We start from the raw sequence: 17,896 nt of genomic DNA, 5'->3' as shown, positions 1-17,896 counted from the left end.
ATACAAAAATCAGGAAAAAAGTAACTAGATGCAAATATCTGGCCCCCGAAGCAAAATATCTTGGCACAATCCTGGACTGTCGATTACGATGGAAGAGGAACGCTGAGGAACGGGTGAAGAGAGGGCAGATTGCACTCTATGTATGCCAGAATTCCATTGAGAAAATTTGAAAATTACACTGGTTGTATAACACCGTGGTAAGGCCCATCCTTTCCTATGGTTTTCTTGCTTGCTGGAACTGCCTGCACCACAAGTCGACATCCAGCAAACTAGTAACATACTAAAAACATACTTAGAGACGACTGGAACCGGAGTAACCCCCTCTGGAGGTCAAGCTTTCTATACAGACGGATCCAGAGGTCGTTGAACCGGTGACTATCTTCGTGGATCAAATCTGAGGTCCTCCTCAAGTGTGGAACAGCTTTGCAAGAACTTACTTAAAGCTATCGGCTGTGTTGGGTACCAGGACATTGTGGCGCCATGTGTAATGTAAGAGCAGACGAATTAGCTAGACGAGGATCTCAATCTACAGATGTAGCAATTGATGGCTCAATCAAACCACCCATATGTCATCTTTATCGGAACTTTAAGGCGTTCTTCGACGAAAGAGCCTATGCACTTTAGCACAATGAACCTAGGTGCAATGTGTCAAGATCCATTTGGCCGACTCTGCTCATTTTCCACCGAATCTTAGTTCATTCTCTACAACGGAACTGCTCTAACCTACAGCATCATTAGAAACCTAAAGTGGTGGGGATAATGCAACCTTGACACGTAATATATCTTCTGTACGATTTCTATGGCCATCGATACTATCTCATACTTACCTTCTCACACGTCCTTGTGAACTTATCGTATCTCTCTATCCCTCCTTCTTTTCTTCCCCATAGATCTCCACATATCTTTTCTTTTCGTGGATGTACCTGCTTTAACAAATCAAGTCGATTTAAAAGGCGCATTTATTCATTATAGTTATTTAATTAAATAATACTCCATGAAATTCACATTTGAAATTGATTTGGTTATCGTTTAAAAGCAGCGTGAAAACTTAGCATTAGTATACCCTATCTTTGAACTAATTTACAACGACTTCTATAACCCTATTTCTGTGAGGCATGTCTCTCTTTTGTTTTGATTCCTGAAATTCATCGTTTATTTTCCGCACACCCACTTTACCCAACGGCGACCATATTTCGGTGGTATTTTCCAATATTCTGGACTATTTTTTGTTATAATTTGTTCTTTAATTTTGTATTCATATTCTTGATGCGAATATGGTAAGTAAATAGTTAAATTAAATAATTTATTAAAATATTAAACAAACCCATTCATGTATTGTATTCTTCATAGCATGGCATCGGATTTCTTTTACCCCAGCATAGGCGGTGTAGAAGAACACATATTCAATTTATCGCAAATTTTGTTGAAACGGGGACATAAGGTAAATTCGTTTTAAAATTACAATTAATGTTTTTTTAATTATTAAATTAATTCGAATCTAATAATAGGTTATTATATTAACCCACTGTTATGGTGACTCCAAGGGTATACGATATCTTACCAATGGCCTTAAAGTATATTATTTGCCCATTAAAGTGTTCTATGCTCAAACAATATTGCCCACAATGATATGTAATGCCCCGTTGATACGGGCCGTGTTAATAAGGGAACAAATTGAGATTGTACATGGCCATTCGGCTTTTTCGGCGCTGGGGCATGAAGCCATGATTGTGGCCTCTTTGCTGGGATTAAAAGTATGTAATGGAATATTATATAATTTTGGGTCTGTTTTTAAAACAATTTTGTATGTGTTTCCTGTAGACTGTATTCACGGATCACAGCCTATTTGGTTTTGCCGATTTATCTGCGGTCTTTACCAATAAAATGTTGGAAATCGATCTGACATGTGTGGATCATTGTATTTGTGTTTCGCACATTGGTAAGCTTTTCCATTAGGGGTTCAATGTTGTTGAGCGGCATATTAATATGGTAATTTTCTTTCTTCCTAGGTAAGGAGAATACGGTGCTGAGGGCTAGAGTTCCCAAGGAAAGAGTTTCAGTAATACCCAATGCCGTGGATACTGCCCTTTTTACACCCGATCCTAGTCAAAGGCCACAAGATGATACAAGTAAGGAATTATTTATTTAATTTTTTTTAACGACTCTTTATCACCTGCAATAATAAAAAATACCTTATCTTTATTATTGTTCCAGTTAACATCGTTGTTGCTTCGCGTCTGGTATATCGCAAAGGAATTGATCTCTTATCGGGTATAATACCGCGTTTTAAATCTATGCCAAACATAAAATTTATTATTGTTGGTGATGGTCTGAAGCGTGAGCTATTAGAGGAAATTCGAGAAAAGGCCAACATGCAGGATCGGGTACAAATGGTTGGTGCTGTTGAGCATGTACAAGTGCGGGAGTATCTTGTACAGGGCCATATTTTTTTAAATACCTCATTGACCGAAGCTTATTGTATGGCAATTGTTGAGGCAGCCGCATGTGGTTTACAAGTGGTGTCGACCAATGTTGGTGGCATTCCAGAGGTGTTGCCCGACAGTCTAATTATATTAACTAAACCCGAAGTAGACTCCATATATGAGGGTATACTGAAGGCGATAAAACGTTTAGAAAATCACAACAACAAAATTCACACTCCCAACACCAGCAACCAAAACACAACATCCACTCCAGTTGCCGATCATTCCCACAAGAATGGCGGTAAATATTCGAGAAAAGTAAAAAAACGTAATAGTGTAAAAAATATGTCTAAATCCACTTCCACTTGCCAACAAACAAAAACCAATGCCAATGATATAGCCCGTAATAATGACTACGGTAATGATGACGATGAGATTAATAATTCTTCCCAGGCCATATTATGTCCATATAAATGTAATGAAATGGTAGCCTCCCTATATAATTGGGATAATGTAACACAACGTACGGAAAAAGTTTACGAATCTGTACTAAAGGAACCCTCAAGAAGTTTGGGCGAAATTTTACATTCCTATTTACGTGCCGATGTATGGTCAATATTGTTACCCATATCCATGTTACATTTAATATTGCGTTTCTTAGAATATATACGTCCAAGTCGATATATGGAAAAGGCAAAAGATCTTCCATACTCTTCTACTAAAGAATAAAAAAACAACACTTATTCCATATATAGCATTTTTTTTAATTACGATTTTTATATACTACATAAGCAATATAAATCCTTAGCTAATGCAATTTGCGCTTAGGTTATTTAAATACATTTTTAATAATTTATTAACAAACCAATTACTTTTTTATTATTGTTTTAAAAGATATAATTATAAAGTTATTTATTATGTGCTATGCATAGCAAATTAAATAAAAAATATTAATACTTAAAAATGTTTGAAGATAGTTTTTTTAAGATGGAAAAATTTGATTTGAAATTACCATAACATTGCGGGTGCGTTATTAATTAATTAATAGGTTATTATCAGCCTTATTCTGGATGTCAATTCCACGTGAATTTACTCGCTCTTCACCTTCGACTTATTTTGAACAACATTTCACAGTGATTTTTTTCGCATTCTCGCTTACACCTTATTCTGAATGAAGTTCGAAAGCGAAAAATCTGCTTTGGGGAGAAATTAGTTACTCTGGATTATAGGGAGTGGGAGAGAATGTGATGACAATTTGTTGTAGTTCTTGCACCAAATTGCATTAAAACAATAAACAGCTGTTTCACATGCCATATTGTATGTTGCCATATTTGGCAACACAAACCTTTTTTTCAACCAGCATTTTCGAAAATTCGAATCCTCATCTCGCATTTTTTGTTTCTCCCTATTCATTCAGAATAAGGCAATAATGTAAATGCGAAAAAAAATTTTATAGCGAGATATCTCCCTAACGAATATCCAGAATAAGACTGAATATGTTTTAAAAGCCAAGTTTGGCAAAAATTTAAAAATTTTTAATTTCATCAAATATTCATCACTATAACACTGCTAAGAAATAGCTCTGAATATGCTGGAAAAATAAATATATATTTTTTAAATCCAAACCATATTCATAATTCCAAATAAATAAATTTATTGTTCTTTTATAATTATATTTGACGTATAAGCTATAGAATATACATTTGAGATCACAGTGACCTTTGGAATACGTGTGGAGGAAAATGATCGGCAATTGGAACTAGCCATGGCACAATGAATAGGTAGTCCATTTAGCGCAGCTGATGTCTTGATTAACTGCCAAAATGGGTAATTTCTACTTGAATTCGATGTGCAGTGTTGCCAACCATGTGAAATATTATATGGAAAAATTTAACAGATGGTCGAGATAAAAACAAAGGTTTTTTTTAATACATCACCTTATTGTTGCATCATTGAACTAGCCTTGCCATGAACTATTATTTTAAATGAACTATAATTTAGAATGGAACCAAATAGGATGTACATTTGAGATCGAGTGGAAATGTAAGCGCTCTTTTAACCAGAAATTGTAATATAATTTTGGTATTAATAATCTTCATATATTTCTATTGCTGTAAAAATCTCTTTATCATGATGTATTCACAATAAAGACATCATGTAAACATATCTTAAGTCGGCTACGCACTATCTGCCATTTAAAACAATTTTTAACGGTGTCTCTTTGTAAAGCGACAGTTACTAGTACACTTTAACACATTGCGTAGTCGAGAGTAAAAGTCGACTTTCAGAAAGGAATAAGGAAAAATGTGGACTTTTCGATTTTTGCCTCTGATCAATAAGTCCATTTTTAGACGTTTCGATTTTTGTCTTTCACCGCAAACTTCTGCGTTGTCAACATGCATCCCAGCTAACATTTTTTGAAAATTTTAATCATATTCGAGTCTTTTTTAATACTGCTGGAAGATTAAAATGCTCGAATATGCGCGCTTTTTCTGATCGTATTTGACTCAGTCGTCGGGAGAAAAGTGCGACCCGGCGCGAGTCCTCTGTATCAATCACATATGAGTCTTCCTCGGCATTAGATTCGAGTAATTTTTAACTTTTTTCTAATAATTTTAAGGGTCTTTTTCGAATCATTTTTTAAACACGTTTTCCCCATTTTTAATTAATTTGTGACACTATTTCGAGTCTTTTTTGAGTAATTTTAAAATCTATAACTAGTCCTAATTGTGTCATTTATGAGTCTTTTTGTAGTCGTATATAACTCATGCATATATTCATTCAGGAGTCCTTTTTGATCCATTTATGCTTAAAATTCGAGCCGTTTATTAGTCATATATGAGAGTTTACGATTTTACAAATCACGTACGTGATTTGTAAATATTCGGGTGTCCGTAAAAAGGTAAAATAAAAAGAAATATATTATGTTTTGATTTTAATGTTTATTTATTACAAACATTAAAAAAAATGACATTTATTCATTTTATATTAATAATTAAAAATTAATTAATTTTGTATAACTAAATAAGTAAAAAAATTAGTATAATTAATATATTTTATAATAGTTATTAAATATATCAAATATATTGTTAATAATACATATAAAAATAATTTACCCAGTCTGCATGTAGAAAATTGTGTTGATGAATACTGTTCACTTCTTTATCGTTACCGATGACAAATATCTGAAAGGAAATATATATGTTCCGTCTTAATAAAAACCTTATATGTTTGAAAAATGAACTTACTTTTGATTGCCGTTGCTATAAATAATTGTTTGCGCTAGCCTTTGATCAGGTTCCCTTCAGCTGTCTTGCGTAGCTAAGCCATCTGTGAACACCTTCCGAACTGCAGCTCCAAGAAATTGAGCACGCCATCGTGCTTCTGAAAATAAATTATAATGAATTTCGTTAGTTTAATTAATTTAGTTGATTAATTATCAAATCACATTAACTCACCTTTTAATACTTTTGTTACACTTCACTAAAAATTGATATTAACACCTCCACTTAACATTTATAAATGAGCAAAAATGAAAATTTTCTCCAGTAAATGCAAAAAATGTCTTGTTTTACTTGGAAGAAAACAAAACAAACATTTTTTAATCACCCATCTGTGCAAAATGTGATCGGAGAATACACAATTCTAATCACTTTTCAAACATCTGCATGCTCTTTTTTTGATTAAGCATTTTTCAATCTCCAGATGATCAAAATATGATGACAAATAACGGAACAAACAGTCATATTTTACACACATTGATGATTGTTTTGCGACTGCTATACATTTTTTTGTTGTAATTAAAATAAAACTATTTTTAATCATAAGAAGGAGTCATTTTAGAGTCCCTTTTTGGTCGTCCAAGTGAGTCAATCAGTTTTTAATCACCAAAGGACTCTTTAAAGACTCCCTACGGTGATTTTTTCAAAAACGATCTTCCAAATGCTAGCTGGGATATAACAACGCAGTCACACATTAACATTTCGTATGGCTCGGTTATCTGACTGCAGCAGCTGCTGTAAGTGTGTGTGTTGTAAACAATACGGTTCTTATTTCGTCTCCATCCCACATCATTCGTAATATTTCGATTATACCACTTTGAGTTCATCTTTATCGGCCATTTTATCTTCTCTTCCTAATTCGTTAGCAGGTGGAACGTTTTTCAAATTTGTTATTCTTCTAGCTAGAAGGTTGTGTGTTCATCGAACAGTGTATAGAAAAAATCATAACATTTTTTGTCTTGTGTGCGACGACATAATCGAATCGATAGAACAGAAAAAAATGGATTTATTGGGATCCATATTAAATGCCATGGATAAGCCACCCACGGCCAATGAAGAACAAAAGAAACTGATCAAGCGACAAAAGGAAATGGCCGAGCGCATAAAGAACAAACAGAAGGAGGAATTGTTACGATTTAGAAAATTTGTCGAGGAGCGAGTGGGCAGATTTGCCAAAGACGATCGTCCACACATTGAATTTCAACCATTGGACAAGGTACATCGTTCCATAATACACGAAGTGGCCGAGTATGGCGGCTTTATATGCATGAGTTTTGGATGTGAGGATGTTGATCGCTATTCGGTAGTGTACAAAAAAGAGAACGCGCCCACAGAGGATGAGATTGCCGCACGCCGTAACGGAGACGGCTGGAATGAAGAGGTGGCCAAAGAATATGCCGAGAGGCGGCAAAAACAAAAAGAACTCGAAGAACAAAAAAGACTGGCGCGTGCTTCCCAACAACAAAATGCATCACCATCCTCAACATCGGCAGGCGAAACCACAAAAAACAGCCCCAATGGAAAATCCAATGCAGCCTCCGCCAAAGAAACTGAAATTAAACCAACTTTTAATTATAAGGATAAATATGCTCATCTCATAGGTCAGGAGGCAGCATTGGAAGCTGCTCGTAAAACTGAAACAAATGCTAGCTATGGTTTTGTGCCGAGTAAAAATAAGAAAGATGTTCGATCGATAGAACAAACCTTGGCTGATATACAGGCAAAGAAGCGACTTAAGCTGCAACAACAACAGCAGCAAGAACAACAGCAAAAGGAACCAGCACCACCACAGCCGCCGGGCAGTGGAGAGCATGTTGCAGCAAACCAGTCTCCAGCCACACCGTTAGCTGGTCCACCAGCTACATCAACATCTTCATCACCATCATCGGTACCAAATCCCCATTGATTTCCAAAAACAACAAAACACTAGTTCCTATTTGTATAGGGAAGAATGTACAGAATGACAACAAGAACAAGAAAATAAGGTGAGGCGTAATCCTTTGTTTGGGAAGATTACTTCATCCATTTATTCATCTATTAGCAAAAAGTTAAAACTGCAGAAGGTCTACTATGTATAAAACTGCTGCTATCTAAAAATAACTCTATACAAACAATCAAAAACCTCTAAAGTATTTCTATCTACAGAATTGCATTAAAAATCTGAACTTTAAAAAGGTCTAAAGGTCTTAATCTATAGAATACCTCTTAAAAAACCCCTATATATAGTAAACTTCAAAAAAGGGAAGTCGGTCTACCTATAGAAGCTCTAAATGGTAGAACTCCAAATGGGTCTCTATTTTTATAGTGGTACTGTAAATTGTTGCTATTTTTTAAAGGCCCATACATATATATTTTTTTAACTGAAGACACACCCGGAGTGTATTCTGGCATCAGAATAGCTAAAAAAATTGTAGGTATTAAAGTTCTATAAATCTATATTATATCTGAAGATTTCTCCGATGTATTCTGGCTACGAAATAGGAACGCAAATGGCATGTCTTCTTTATGAATATGTTATCTAATTGTGAACGACGTCCCAAAAAAGAATGCCCTTGTAATGACTTCCTTCTGTAGATGGGATTTTTAAAAAATATTCCTAGAATAACTGTTGAGTTTTAAAAGAATAATTTTCTGTGGACCAATAAAAGCTTGATGTTTTTTAATTTTTACTGTGGATAAAAATTTAAAATTTTTTTGAATTGTTTTTTTTTATGGTGCACCATGCCCCGAATTTATTTATAAAATATTTGTTTCTATGGTCCACTATTTCTGAGTCCTATAAATATATTACATCTGAAAATCTCTCCGATTTATTCTGGCTTCGAAATAGTTACGAAAATGGCCGGTCTTCTTTATGAAGATGTTCTCTAATTGTGAACGACATCTAAAAAGAATTCCCTTGTAATGACTTCTTTCTGTAGATGGGATTTTTGAAATATTCCTAGAATTACTGTTGAGTTTTAAAAGAATAATTTTCTGTGGACCAATAAAAGCTTTTTTTTCATTTCTACTCTGGTTAAAAATTTTAAAATTTTTTAAATTGTTTTAAATCTTTTTAATTTATTAAAAAATATTTTTATGGGGTCCGCCATTCCTGAGTTTCTTTTGAAGAATATTTTTCTATTAACCGTGGAGTTTTTTTTTTTTTGAAGAATATCATTTCTATAGCCTAACAAGACTTGATGTTTGAAAGTATATTTTTATAAGAAGGCAGTTCGGAATGTTCCTAGCCTAGCACAAAAAGTGCGGTATAAACAGAAAAAAAGTTAAGTGTTTAGGAAACTTCCATCTCTGCTATGCCTAGAAACACAAAAAGTTTTTTTTTTCAATCTGACATTTGCTTTATATAGAAACATGCGTTCAGAAAAGGTGCATCCGCAATTTTTTACAAAGGAAAAATTAGAAATGCGTGATTTCATCATAAAAATTGTGGATGCTTCTTTTTTAACACATTCATCTATAAGAAGGAGTTGCAGAGATGGAAATTTTCAAAACACTTAACTTTTTTCTGTTTATACCGCGCTGTTTGTGCTAGGCTAAGAACTTTCCGAACTGCCCTCTATGGAAAATATTTTTGTTAAATGTTTTTCCTATTACCCAAAAAACCTTTTTTTAAATAATATTTATTTCTCTGAACGTGGATTTTTTTCTATTTTCCAGCAAAAGCATTTTAATTTAAGTGTTTAGGAAACTTCCATCTCTGCTATGAACACATAGTTAGGTATTTTTTAAGGTATTATGGAAAGAAATACCAACATGTTTCTGATATAAAGGAGTTTATATGGGGCCTCTCTGCCAATTTTTTTAACATTCTGTACATTCTTCAAATTTTTAGGTAATATTATCAACAAAGGCCATATATATTTCATTTTTACCTTAATAATAATAACAACAACAAATTGCAATTCTAAACAAAAAGTAATACTATCTATATTTAAAATACATATTTAATTTATGGTGACTTACAATATTTTTAACCTTTAATATTTTTCCTCTTTTTTTAATTTTTTTGTTGTAAATTAAAATACTCTGGTTCGTTCGGTCTGGCCTATTTAAGAGGTTATATTAATATTCACGAAGGTTTCACGAACAAAAAAAAGACGACGAAACGTCAACCGGAAGAGATTGATGAACTCGGCAATATTTTTTTATTCACCCATGAAATAATTGTTAACTGTTATTAAAAAAGAAGAAACTGAAAAAAACAAATTAAACAAATAAACAAATTACATACTAAATAATAATGTATGAAGTAATACAAGCAAACAACAAAATACTATACAATGTTTCAGTAATTAAGATCGATCTTACGTTTATAGTTTAATTTTATTGATTTCACAAAAAAAAACTTCAATTTGTTTTAGTTTCATACATTTATCCTCTATATTAATGTAGGGTGTATATGCTGCTTTCCCCCCCTTTACTATTATTATTTTTTAAGGAATTGTACGAAAACAAATACAAAAACAAAAAGAGATTTTGATTGTGTCTTCAAAAACAAATTGATTCTAATAAAATATTTAATTAGAGTTTAGGTTAATTTTAGCTTGTATAAATTATGAAAAAACATAAATACAACACAATAAATATTAAAAAAATGAGAAAAAAATTGTTTGAAATGTTTTTTTTTTTAAATTTCATTATGATGTTTCGTACAAGAAAGAAAATAACTCGAAATAATAAACATAACTGCCACTCTTGCAACTATCCCTCCATTCTCGTTACAAGGAGTAATACAGACAACAGTCCAAATCGAGGATTCTGCAGCGTCAACATTCTCAGCAGGAGTCCTTTGTCCATTGAAGTTGGGGAAACCAGGCTGAGACAATACGTCTTAATGGGATCTCAAATAAGGAGACCACAGCAAGGTTGGCCCCTTCCCTTCTCATAAGGAAATTTCTCGATTTCCTGTTAAAGTTGTTTATTACTTTAGCACCCCTCTGCATGAGGGCATTGCCAAAGCAATCAGTGACTATCGCTAATCCTAACATAAGAATCAGATTTGATTGCCACCTGAAGATCATCGTCAGCAGGTAGCGTGGTCGGTCTGTCGTATGGCTTTTTTCTGCCTTTGACCAGGAACTTTGGAGTTAGCTTTTCCAGAGGAGGTTGATGCCTTCTCGATATAAGGTTTCTTCTCCGCAGTTTGTTGCTCAACGACAGTCGCATACGAGGTAGATGGGTCAGTCAGACGTGAAGTCTTCGTCTTCTTGGGTGAAGGCTGTTGACCTACTGATGAGCGAATGCGCTTCTTAGATTTGTTCTGCGGGGCAGTATTCGCTCTTCCAGAAGATGATGGTTCCTTGCCGGACTTGCCCTTCTTCCTGTACCCACCAACGGTGGGGCTACTCAAAGCCTTAGCAGCAACTGCTTCACCTTTGTCGCTAGGCGTAGGATCGAGCTTTGAGACAGAGGCATCAACACGTCGTCGATCAACCTTATGGATGACAGTTTGTGTTAGGGTGTGCTCAACAGCCTTGTGTTCATTGCCTTTTGATTAGGGTTTCGGCTTGGGTTAGAAGTCAACTTCACAGATTTGTCAGAGACAGTGGACTTCACCGACTCTGCTACTTTGCTCGGTTCCGAGGTCTCCTTGGGGATTTTTCTTCTGTTTCGGCAGAGAGATCCTGTCCATCTGAAGGGGCGTGCGGGTAAGTTCTTTCGAATTTCCTTACGAATTTCATCTTGCCCTTGATGAGATGAACCTCCCTCTGCGAAAGCAAATTCACATCTCGCGCTACGAATTTGCGGAGATAAGATACGGCACGTTTATTGTGCTTGGCATCGGATGCTTCGCGGGTAGTTCCGAACTTTGAACCTTTGTCCGCTGTTGGGCTCTCTATAGATTCCCAATCGTTGGACATCGCTTCAGTCGCGGCCAGCCTTTTAATTTATTGTCACAGAAAGCGTGGTATAAACAGAAAAATATTAAGTGTTTTGGAAACTTCCATCTCTGTTATGGACACATGTTAAATTTTGTTTCGATCTGGCAACTCTTTCACATAGAAACAGGTGTTCAAAAAAGGCGCATCCGCAATGCGTGATTTTATCGTAAAAAATTGCGGGTGCGACTTTTGCGATCACCTGTCTCAATATGAAGAAGTTGCCAGATCGAAACAAAATTTAACATGTGTTCATAACAGAGATGGAAGTTTCCAAAACACTTAACTTTTTTCTGTTTATACCGCGCTTTCTGTGCTAGGATAAGAACTTTCCGAACTGCCCTCGTATATTGTAGAAAGGTAGGAATTATCTGCGCATTCCTTCCAGTACTTCCCCCACAAATACTTATATTTTTGTTGTCGGTTCTCTTTCTAATCTATTAGCAAAAATTTCGCACAAATTCCCCACACTCCCTGTAATCCACAATAACTGATTTTCCCAAAGCGGAATTTTTCTAATAGGTTAGGTTGAAAAGAGGGGTGGGTGATACCACCACATGTCCAGCATGAGAAGGACATACACTTAAGCCATATGATGCCTGTTGTGCGCTCTAGATGTGCGGAGAAAGTACAAATCAAGAATTAGTGAAAGTGTATATTATAAAGAAAAACAAACTCGTCTATAAAGTCCCCCTTCAGCTCGTCTACAAAAACTCCCTTCAGCTCGTCTATAAAAAATTCCTGATTTCTCTTCCTTCCCCTCTTATCACTATCATGGATAATTGTAGGAGCGCCTTAGGTTATGCTGTGGAATTTGAAGAATGAATAAAAAAATGAAACAGTTATTTTACTTTTTTCGTGTATATTTACATATATATTTTATTAAAAACGTATATATATATATATATATATATATATATATGATTATATATCATTATTTATATATCTTATGTGTTATTTTTTTTCTAATATATAATTGTATTTTTGTTATGAATAAAATTATATTTTTCTTTATAAAAATTCACTCATCACGTCGAAACAAGATTGTGTACAAATATCACTTAAAAAACAATTGTATATTTATTTTGAACACCTTTTTTAAGCGGTGGATATTCAGATGGTAGGTTTTCTCTATGTATATATATGTTTATATAAATATCACTTAAGTTATTGCAATTTACTCACACACACATATACAAATACTCTTCTATGTTCGTCTCATGGTTTTTCTTTTTTTCGAAAAAAAATATTGTGACTCTTTTTTATTTTTGATGTTTTGCATCAAACAAATCTAATTTCCTTACTTTCTTAATTATTATTTATAATACGTTTTGATGTTCGCGCCGTTATCCGTGGATGAAAATATAAATAATAGATTATCATAAATACAATGCCAACATAATAGAATGAAAATCCCATAGCACATAATGGATAAAATAAATAACCGATCGATATTAAATCGGGCGAGGCATACAAAACAAATATTGCAATACAGATGACATTTTCCATCGAACAGAACATATAATAGAATAAATATTTATAACGAGTGGGTGCATCACGTACTGAGATATATGTAAAAATATAAACAATGCCCAGAATGAGACAAAAGAAAAAATTACCACAGACCGAGCGGGCAAATTTGGGACTATCGATTAAGAAGGTTGCCATGCCAAAGACTAGAGCATGTATCAAACAGGCCATCAGGGTCCAGATGGGAAATACACTTGCCACAAATGCAATGCATAGCGTACGGGAGACTAGACGACGTGGAAGAGAGAGAGAGAGAGAAATATACGAAAAAAACAATTAGTAATTATTTAAAAAAATAAAATAAAAAAGTATAAACCATTAGAAAATTTGGTCCATTAGAAAATTTCCTTTAAAAATCCACGCCTATTGGTCATGTGGTCCATTAGAAAATTTCCTTTAAAAATCCACGCCTATTGGTCATGTGGTCCATTATAAAATTTCCTTTAAAAATCCACGATTGGTCAAATTTCCTTTAAAAATCCACGCCTATTGGTCATGTGGTCCATTAGAAAATTTCCTTTAAAAATCCACGCCTATTGGTCATGTGGTCCATTAGAAAATTTCCTTTAAAAATCCACGCCTATTGGTCATGTGGTCCATTAGAAAATTTCCTTTAAAAATCCACGCCTATTGGTCATGTGGTCCATTAGAAAATTTCCTTTAAAAATCCACGCCTATTGGTCATGTGGTCCATTAGAAAATTTCCTTTAAAAATCCACGCTTGGTCATGTGGTCCATTAGAAAATTTCCTTTAAAAATCCACGCCTATTGGTCATGTGGTCCATTAGAAAATTTCCTTTAAAAATCCACGCCTATTGGTCATGTGGTCCATTAGAAAATTTCCTTTAAAAATCCACGCCTATTGGTCATGTGGTCCATTAGAAAATTTCCTTTAAAAATCCACGCCTATTGGTCATGTGGTCCATTAGAAAATTTCCTTTAAAAATCCACGCCTATTGGTCATGTGGTCCATTAGAAAATTTCCTTTAAAAATCCACGCCTATTGATGAAGACCTTTAAAAATCCACGCCTATTGGTCATGTGGTCCATTAGAAAATTTCCTTTAAAAATCCACGCCTATTGGTCATGTGGTCCATTAGAAAATTTCCTTTAAAAATCCACGCCTATTGGTCATGTGGTCCATTAGAAAATTTCCTTTAAAAATCCACGCCTATTGGTCATGTGGTCCATTAGAAAATTTCCTTTAAAAATCCACGCCTATTGGTCATGTGGTCCATTAGAAAATTTCCTTTAAAAATCCACGCCTATTGGTCATGTGGTCCATTAGAAAATTTCCTTTAAAAATCCACGCCTATTGGTCATGTGGTCCATTAGAAAATTTCCTTTAAAAATCCACGCCTATTGGTCATGTGGTCCATTAGAAAATTTCCTTTAAAAATCCACGCCTATTGGTCATGTGGTCCATTAGAAAATTTCCTTTTAAAATCCACGCCTATTGGTCATGTGGCCCATTAGAAAATTTCCTTTAAAAATCCACGCCTATTGGTCATGTGGTCCATTAGAAAATTTCCTTTAAAAATCCACGCCTATTGGTCATGTGGTCCATTAGAAAATTTCCTTTAAAAATCCACGCCTATTGGTCATGTGGTCCATTAGAAAATTTCCTTTAAAAACCTACGCCTATTGGTCATTTGGTCACACACTTTTCTATAAAGACTCCCTTCAGCTCGCCTACAAAGACTCCCTTCATCCATCAGCTTTTCTATAAAGACAGTTTTCAACTCGTCCATCAAGACAGTCTTCAGTCCTCTATGAAATAATTCCTTGAGATCTTTTCTGAAAGACTCCCTTTAGGCTGACACGTTGCCACTATTAAAATTCTCCCTGAGCTTGAAGTCTCTAAAGGTTTTTCTCTCTTTTTTTGATATATTGATTTTACAAATATTTTCGCGATATTTTCGACTCACCTGATATACAGAAATGCCAGCATAGCTGCAGTATAACACCATTTATACTGATATTGTATTTGTCACTTTGCGAATAGCGATTGTAACGATGATAAACGGACAGACCCCAGGCCATGCTACCAAAATATGATGTTATGGCAATTATTTGAGCATCTGCAATTAACAAAACAAATCTGTTATTCTCAAAATCTTTTGAAAAATCTGATCTGCATCTTCGCATACTTGACATTTTATCTCGGTGTGCCAATATTATTGAAATTAAAAGAATTTTTTGTGGTGCTGCCTCGAGGAAACATTCAAATAGTCGGATAAACGCCACATCACTTTCTTCACGTACATTTAATTTGTAATATCTGTAAATCAAATTTTGAATTCGAATTAAAATGAACATTTCCAAAACAATATGGAAAGAGAGAGTTGTTCTTCTTCATCTTACTTTAACTGGGCCTGCTTATCACCAACCAATTGTGCCTTCTTACATTTGATGGCATAGACAAATGACTTCCAATATCGAAAGAAAAACGACGATAGCATAACTAAAAATAATGTCTGTAAGATTTGACCACACCCATGGCTAAATTTGCCATCTTGGTAACACCTGCATGGAAAGAAAGAACGAACGAAAAAAATAAAATTGTATCTGTTCCTCCGCTCCGATCATGATTACTTACATATTTGCATGTATCAACATTGTTATAACCATTGGCGTAACAATACATATTACCGTCCATATAAAGTAATCTTGATGTCCTTGACGTTGATAGTCGACAGCCAATTTAATATTAATGCACACCGTCATTGCCCTCATTATTATGGACAAGGCTGTGGAGCAGATTTCTAAATAACTTATCGTGCACTGGGCAGCCGATGTACCGCCGCCGGGGCATATGGATGCAATTTCCATACGCTTCCATTGTTGGACATTATTCTGGTTGGGCGGAGGACGCTGTTGCATTAAATGTTTACATTGTTGTTGTTCTTGTTCATTGGCAGTGTCGTGTATGTTGGCGGTGTGCATGCTTGGTCCCACTGTATATCCTGCATTGCTATTTAGAGGATTCGTTTGTTGTTGTTGATGTTTGGAAGGATTTTCACGCATCTCGATTTGATAGAAACGAGATTTGATGGCGGTTTATAAATGCTGTACCTTTTGATTTGTAACCAAGTTTAGGGGGAAAATTTTTATAAAATTCACCCAATTAATTTCATATTTAATCTGGAATGTTGTATGTGGGAAACGAAAAACAGATTTTTTTTTCAATTGTTTAGACAATCCATTTGTTTCTTTTTTTTTAGTCCAACACTCCCCAACCATCCAATTCAACCAAATGCAATTGATCGTGTTGCCTTTTGGAAAACCACCTACCGAATAGAAAAACGTTCCCCAAACACGAATAGAGAGGAAGGCAAATACAGATGGGTAATAAAGAATAAACTCAAAACAAAATTAATAAAATCTTGTCTGGTATTTACGAATACGGTGGGATGTAGAATGACCGATTGCCTGTTGTTTAGAAAAAGTGGACGTGGAAGAATTAAAAAAAACGATTGTGTGTTTCTTATGGATTCTCTAAATAGAACGATAAGGAACTATTTTTTTTGTAGTTCAATAGTTCATGTTGCCAAACAAAGAAGTGAAGTGAGTGAATTCCACTTTCACGTATTTGTTGGGGAAGTGGAATTCGAAAAAAATATATAGTTTAGTAAAAACGATACGATTGGTTTTAAATATTTGGAACAACTCTAGTTTTCTGAAATTACGGTACTATTGAAAATACCTTTCCATTGAGGGGGTGATATGATATTTTCCGCATTGGGGAAAAACTAGTTATTCTGGATTACAGGGAATGTGGGGAGAATGTGATGGCATTTTGTGTGAAATTTTTCGCTAATAAATTCAAAGGGACTGATCAGTCCTGATTTAGATTAGGCGAGTTTACTTGGGGCAATTTTTATCGTTCTCTTTTGAACATGCTTCATGCGTCTATACAAGCAATTCGGTTTCAAAACTATTTCTTTTTTGACATTTTGTGAATGTTTTTTCTGTTCGAAAATGTTCTGGATTGGTATTTCAAATTACCGAATTGCCAGAAATTTTCCGGTACTAGCAATTTTTTTCAAATCTATTCCCCTTGCCCCGTTTGAAATTGATATATGAATTCCATATTAAAAAGGGTTGACATTATCAATTTCTCAAATGAGACTACCTTCCATAATTATGCCATGGGAAAGTATTAAAGTCGGACTGGGTCGACTATATGATACCCTTCACCAAATGGGATATGTATTAAATGAACATTAATTAAGAGTTTGGTGCACCATTTATGTAAAATCGGATGAATATATATGTATATGCGGGAGCTATATCGAAATCTGAACCAATTTTTCCTAAAATAAACAAAATTTTCCTAAAATAAACAAAATTTTCTTAAAAACTATGGAATATAAATATAAAGTTTGTTTTAGGACTTGCAGTGGAATTTTACCTACAATATTTTATTCTTTGACATAATGCACCTAAAATTAATTTTCATTATTCGCTTAGTCGAAAAAAGTACTGGGGGAAATGTTGTTGAAAAAAAAATACAAGAACATTTTGAATTTTTTATTCAAAATGTATGACTATATATTCGGTATATACATTATATATACAGATTTCTCTTGTTTAGTGACTTATGCTAAAAATTGATGGAAAATATTTTTGTTCCTTACACCATCCTTCTAAAACGACATCTTGTGGGAAAAATGAGTAAAAACTTATATGAAGTACGATATTAACCCTAAAATGTGTTTTTGGTGAACATTTCTTTAGAATATTCTGACAAGCTTTAACCCCGTTTGAATGAGTTTTT

The 17,896-nt window shown here is 34.3% G+C and overlaps 5 protein-coding genes across 5 annotated transcripts in view; 4 read left to right on the top strand and 1 right to left on the bottom strand.

The window, feature by feature from the left end:
• LOC133332524 (26S proteasome regulatory subunit 8) overlaps nt 1–17,896 on the top strand; it is a 272,100-nt gene that overhangs the window by 138,564 nt on the left and 115,640 nt on the right. The gene's annotated exons all lie outside the window — the stretch shown is intronic.
• The window catches only part of LOC133332525 (farnesol dehydrogenase-like), a 428,435-nt gene that overhangs the window by 381,929 nt on the left and 28,610 nt on the right, over nt 1–17,896 (top strand). The window lies entirely within an intron of this gene.
• On the top strand, nt 1,256–3,152 carry LOC133332506 (phosphatidylinositol N-acetylglucosaminyltransferase subunit A). Its single transcript, XM_061540907.1, has 6 exons — nt 1,256–1,277; nt 1,351–1,441; nt 1,509–1,754; nt 1,822–1,939; nt 2,010–2,129; nt 2,215–3,152. The coding sequence occupies exons 1-6, from the start codon at nt 1,267–1,269 to the stop codon at nt 3,150–3,152; spliced, it is 1,524 nt and encodes a 507-aa protein (XP_061396891.1). The 5' UTR covers nt 1,256–1,266.
• On the top strand, nt 6,705–7,610 carry LOC133332505 (sperm-associated antigen 7). The gene has a single exon (XM_061540906.1). The coding sequence runs from the start codon at nt 6,705–6,707 to the stop codon at nt 7,608–7,610; it is 906 nt and encodes a 301-aa protein (XP_061396890.1).
• Nucleotides 12,895–16,143, bottom strand: LOC133332504 (XK-related protein 4). The gene is made up of 5 exons (XM_061540905.1): nt 15,716–16,143; nt 15,481–15,642; nt 15,267–15,397; nt 15,045–15,197; nt 12,895–13,343 (listed from the first exon to the last, which is right to left on the bottom strand). The coding sequence occupies exons 1-5, from the start codon at nt 16,141–16,143 to the stop codon at nt 12,895–12,897; spliced, it is 1,323 nt and encodes a 440-aa protein (XP_061396889.1).

This window comes from Musca vetustissima, unplaced genomic scaffold (assembly GCF_032173495.1).
Source record: "Musca vetustissima isolate MV318-11 ecotype Yass unplaced genomic scaffold, APGP_CSIRO_Mvet_v1 utg21637, whole genome shotgun sequence".
Taxonomy (NCBI): domain Eukaryota; kingdom Metazoa; phylum Arthropoda; class Insecta; order Diptera; family Muscidae; genus Musca; species Musca vetustissima.
This window is presented reverse-complemented; position numbering and strand designations above follow the sequence as displayed.

What these genes read in the sequence shown, in the direction of transcription:
- LOC133332506 (XM_061540907.1), top strand. An exon ending in CCTCTTTGCTGGGATTAAAA is followed by an intron (nt 1,755 to 1,821) that starts GTATGTAATGGA and finishes TGTTTCCTGTAG; the next exon opens with ACTGTATTCACGGATCACAG. An exon ending in AAGGCCACAAGATGATACAA is followed by an intron (nt 2,130 to 2,214) that starts GTAAGGAATTAT and finishes TTATTGTTCCAG; the next exon opens with TTAACATCGTTGTTGCTTCG.
- LOC133332505 (XM_061540906.1), top strand. Translation starts at nt 6,705, where the DNA reads ATGGATTTATTGGGATCCATATTAAATGCCATGGATAAGCCACCCACG.
- LOC133332504 (XM_061540905.1), bottom strand. Translation starts at nt 16,143, where the DNA reads ATGCGTGAAAATCCTTCCAAACATCAACAACAACAAACGAATCCTCTA. An exon ending in GATAAGCAGGCCCAGTTAAA is followed by an intron (nt 15,398 to 15,480) that starts GTAAGATGAAGA and finishes TTTGATTTACAG; the next exon opens with ATATTACAAATTAAATGTAC. An exon ending in CTGGCATTTCTGTATATCAG is followed by an intron (nt 13,344 to 15,044) that starts GTGAGTCGAAAA and finishes CACGTCGTCTAG; the next exon opens with TCTCCCGTACGCTATGCATT.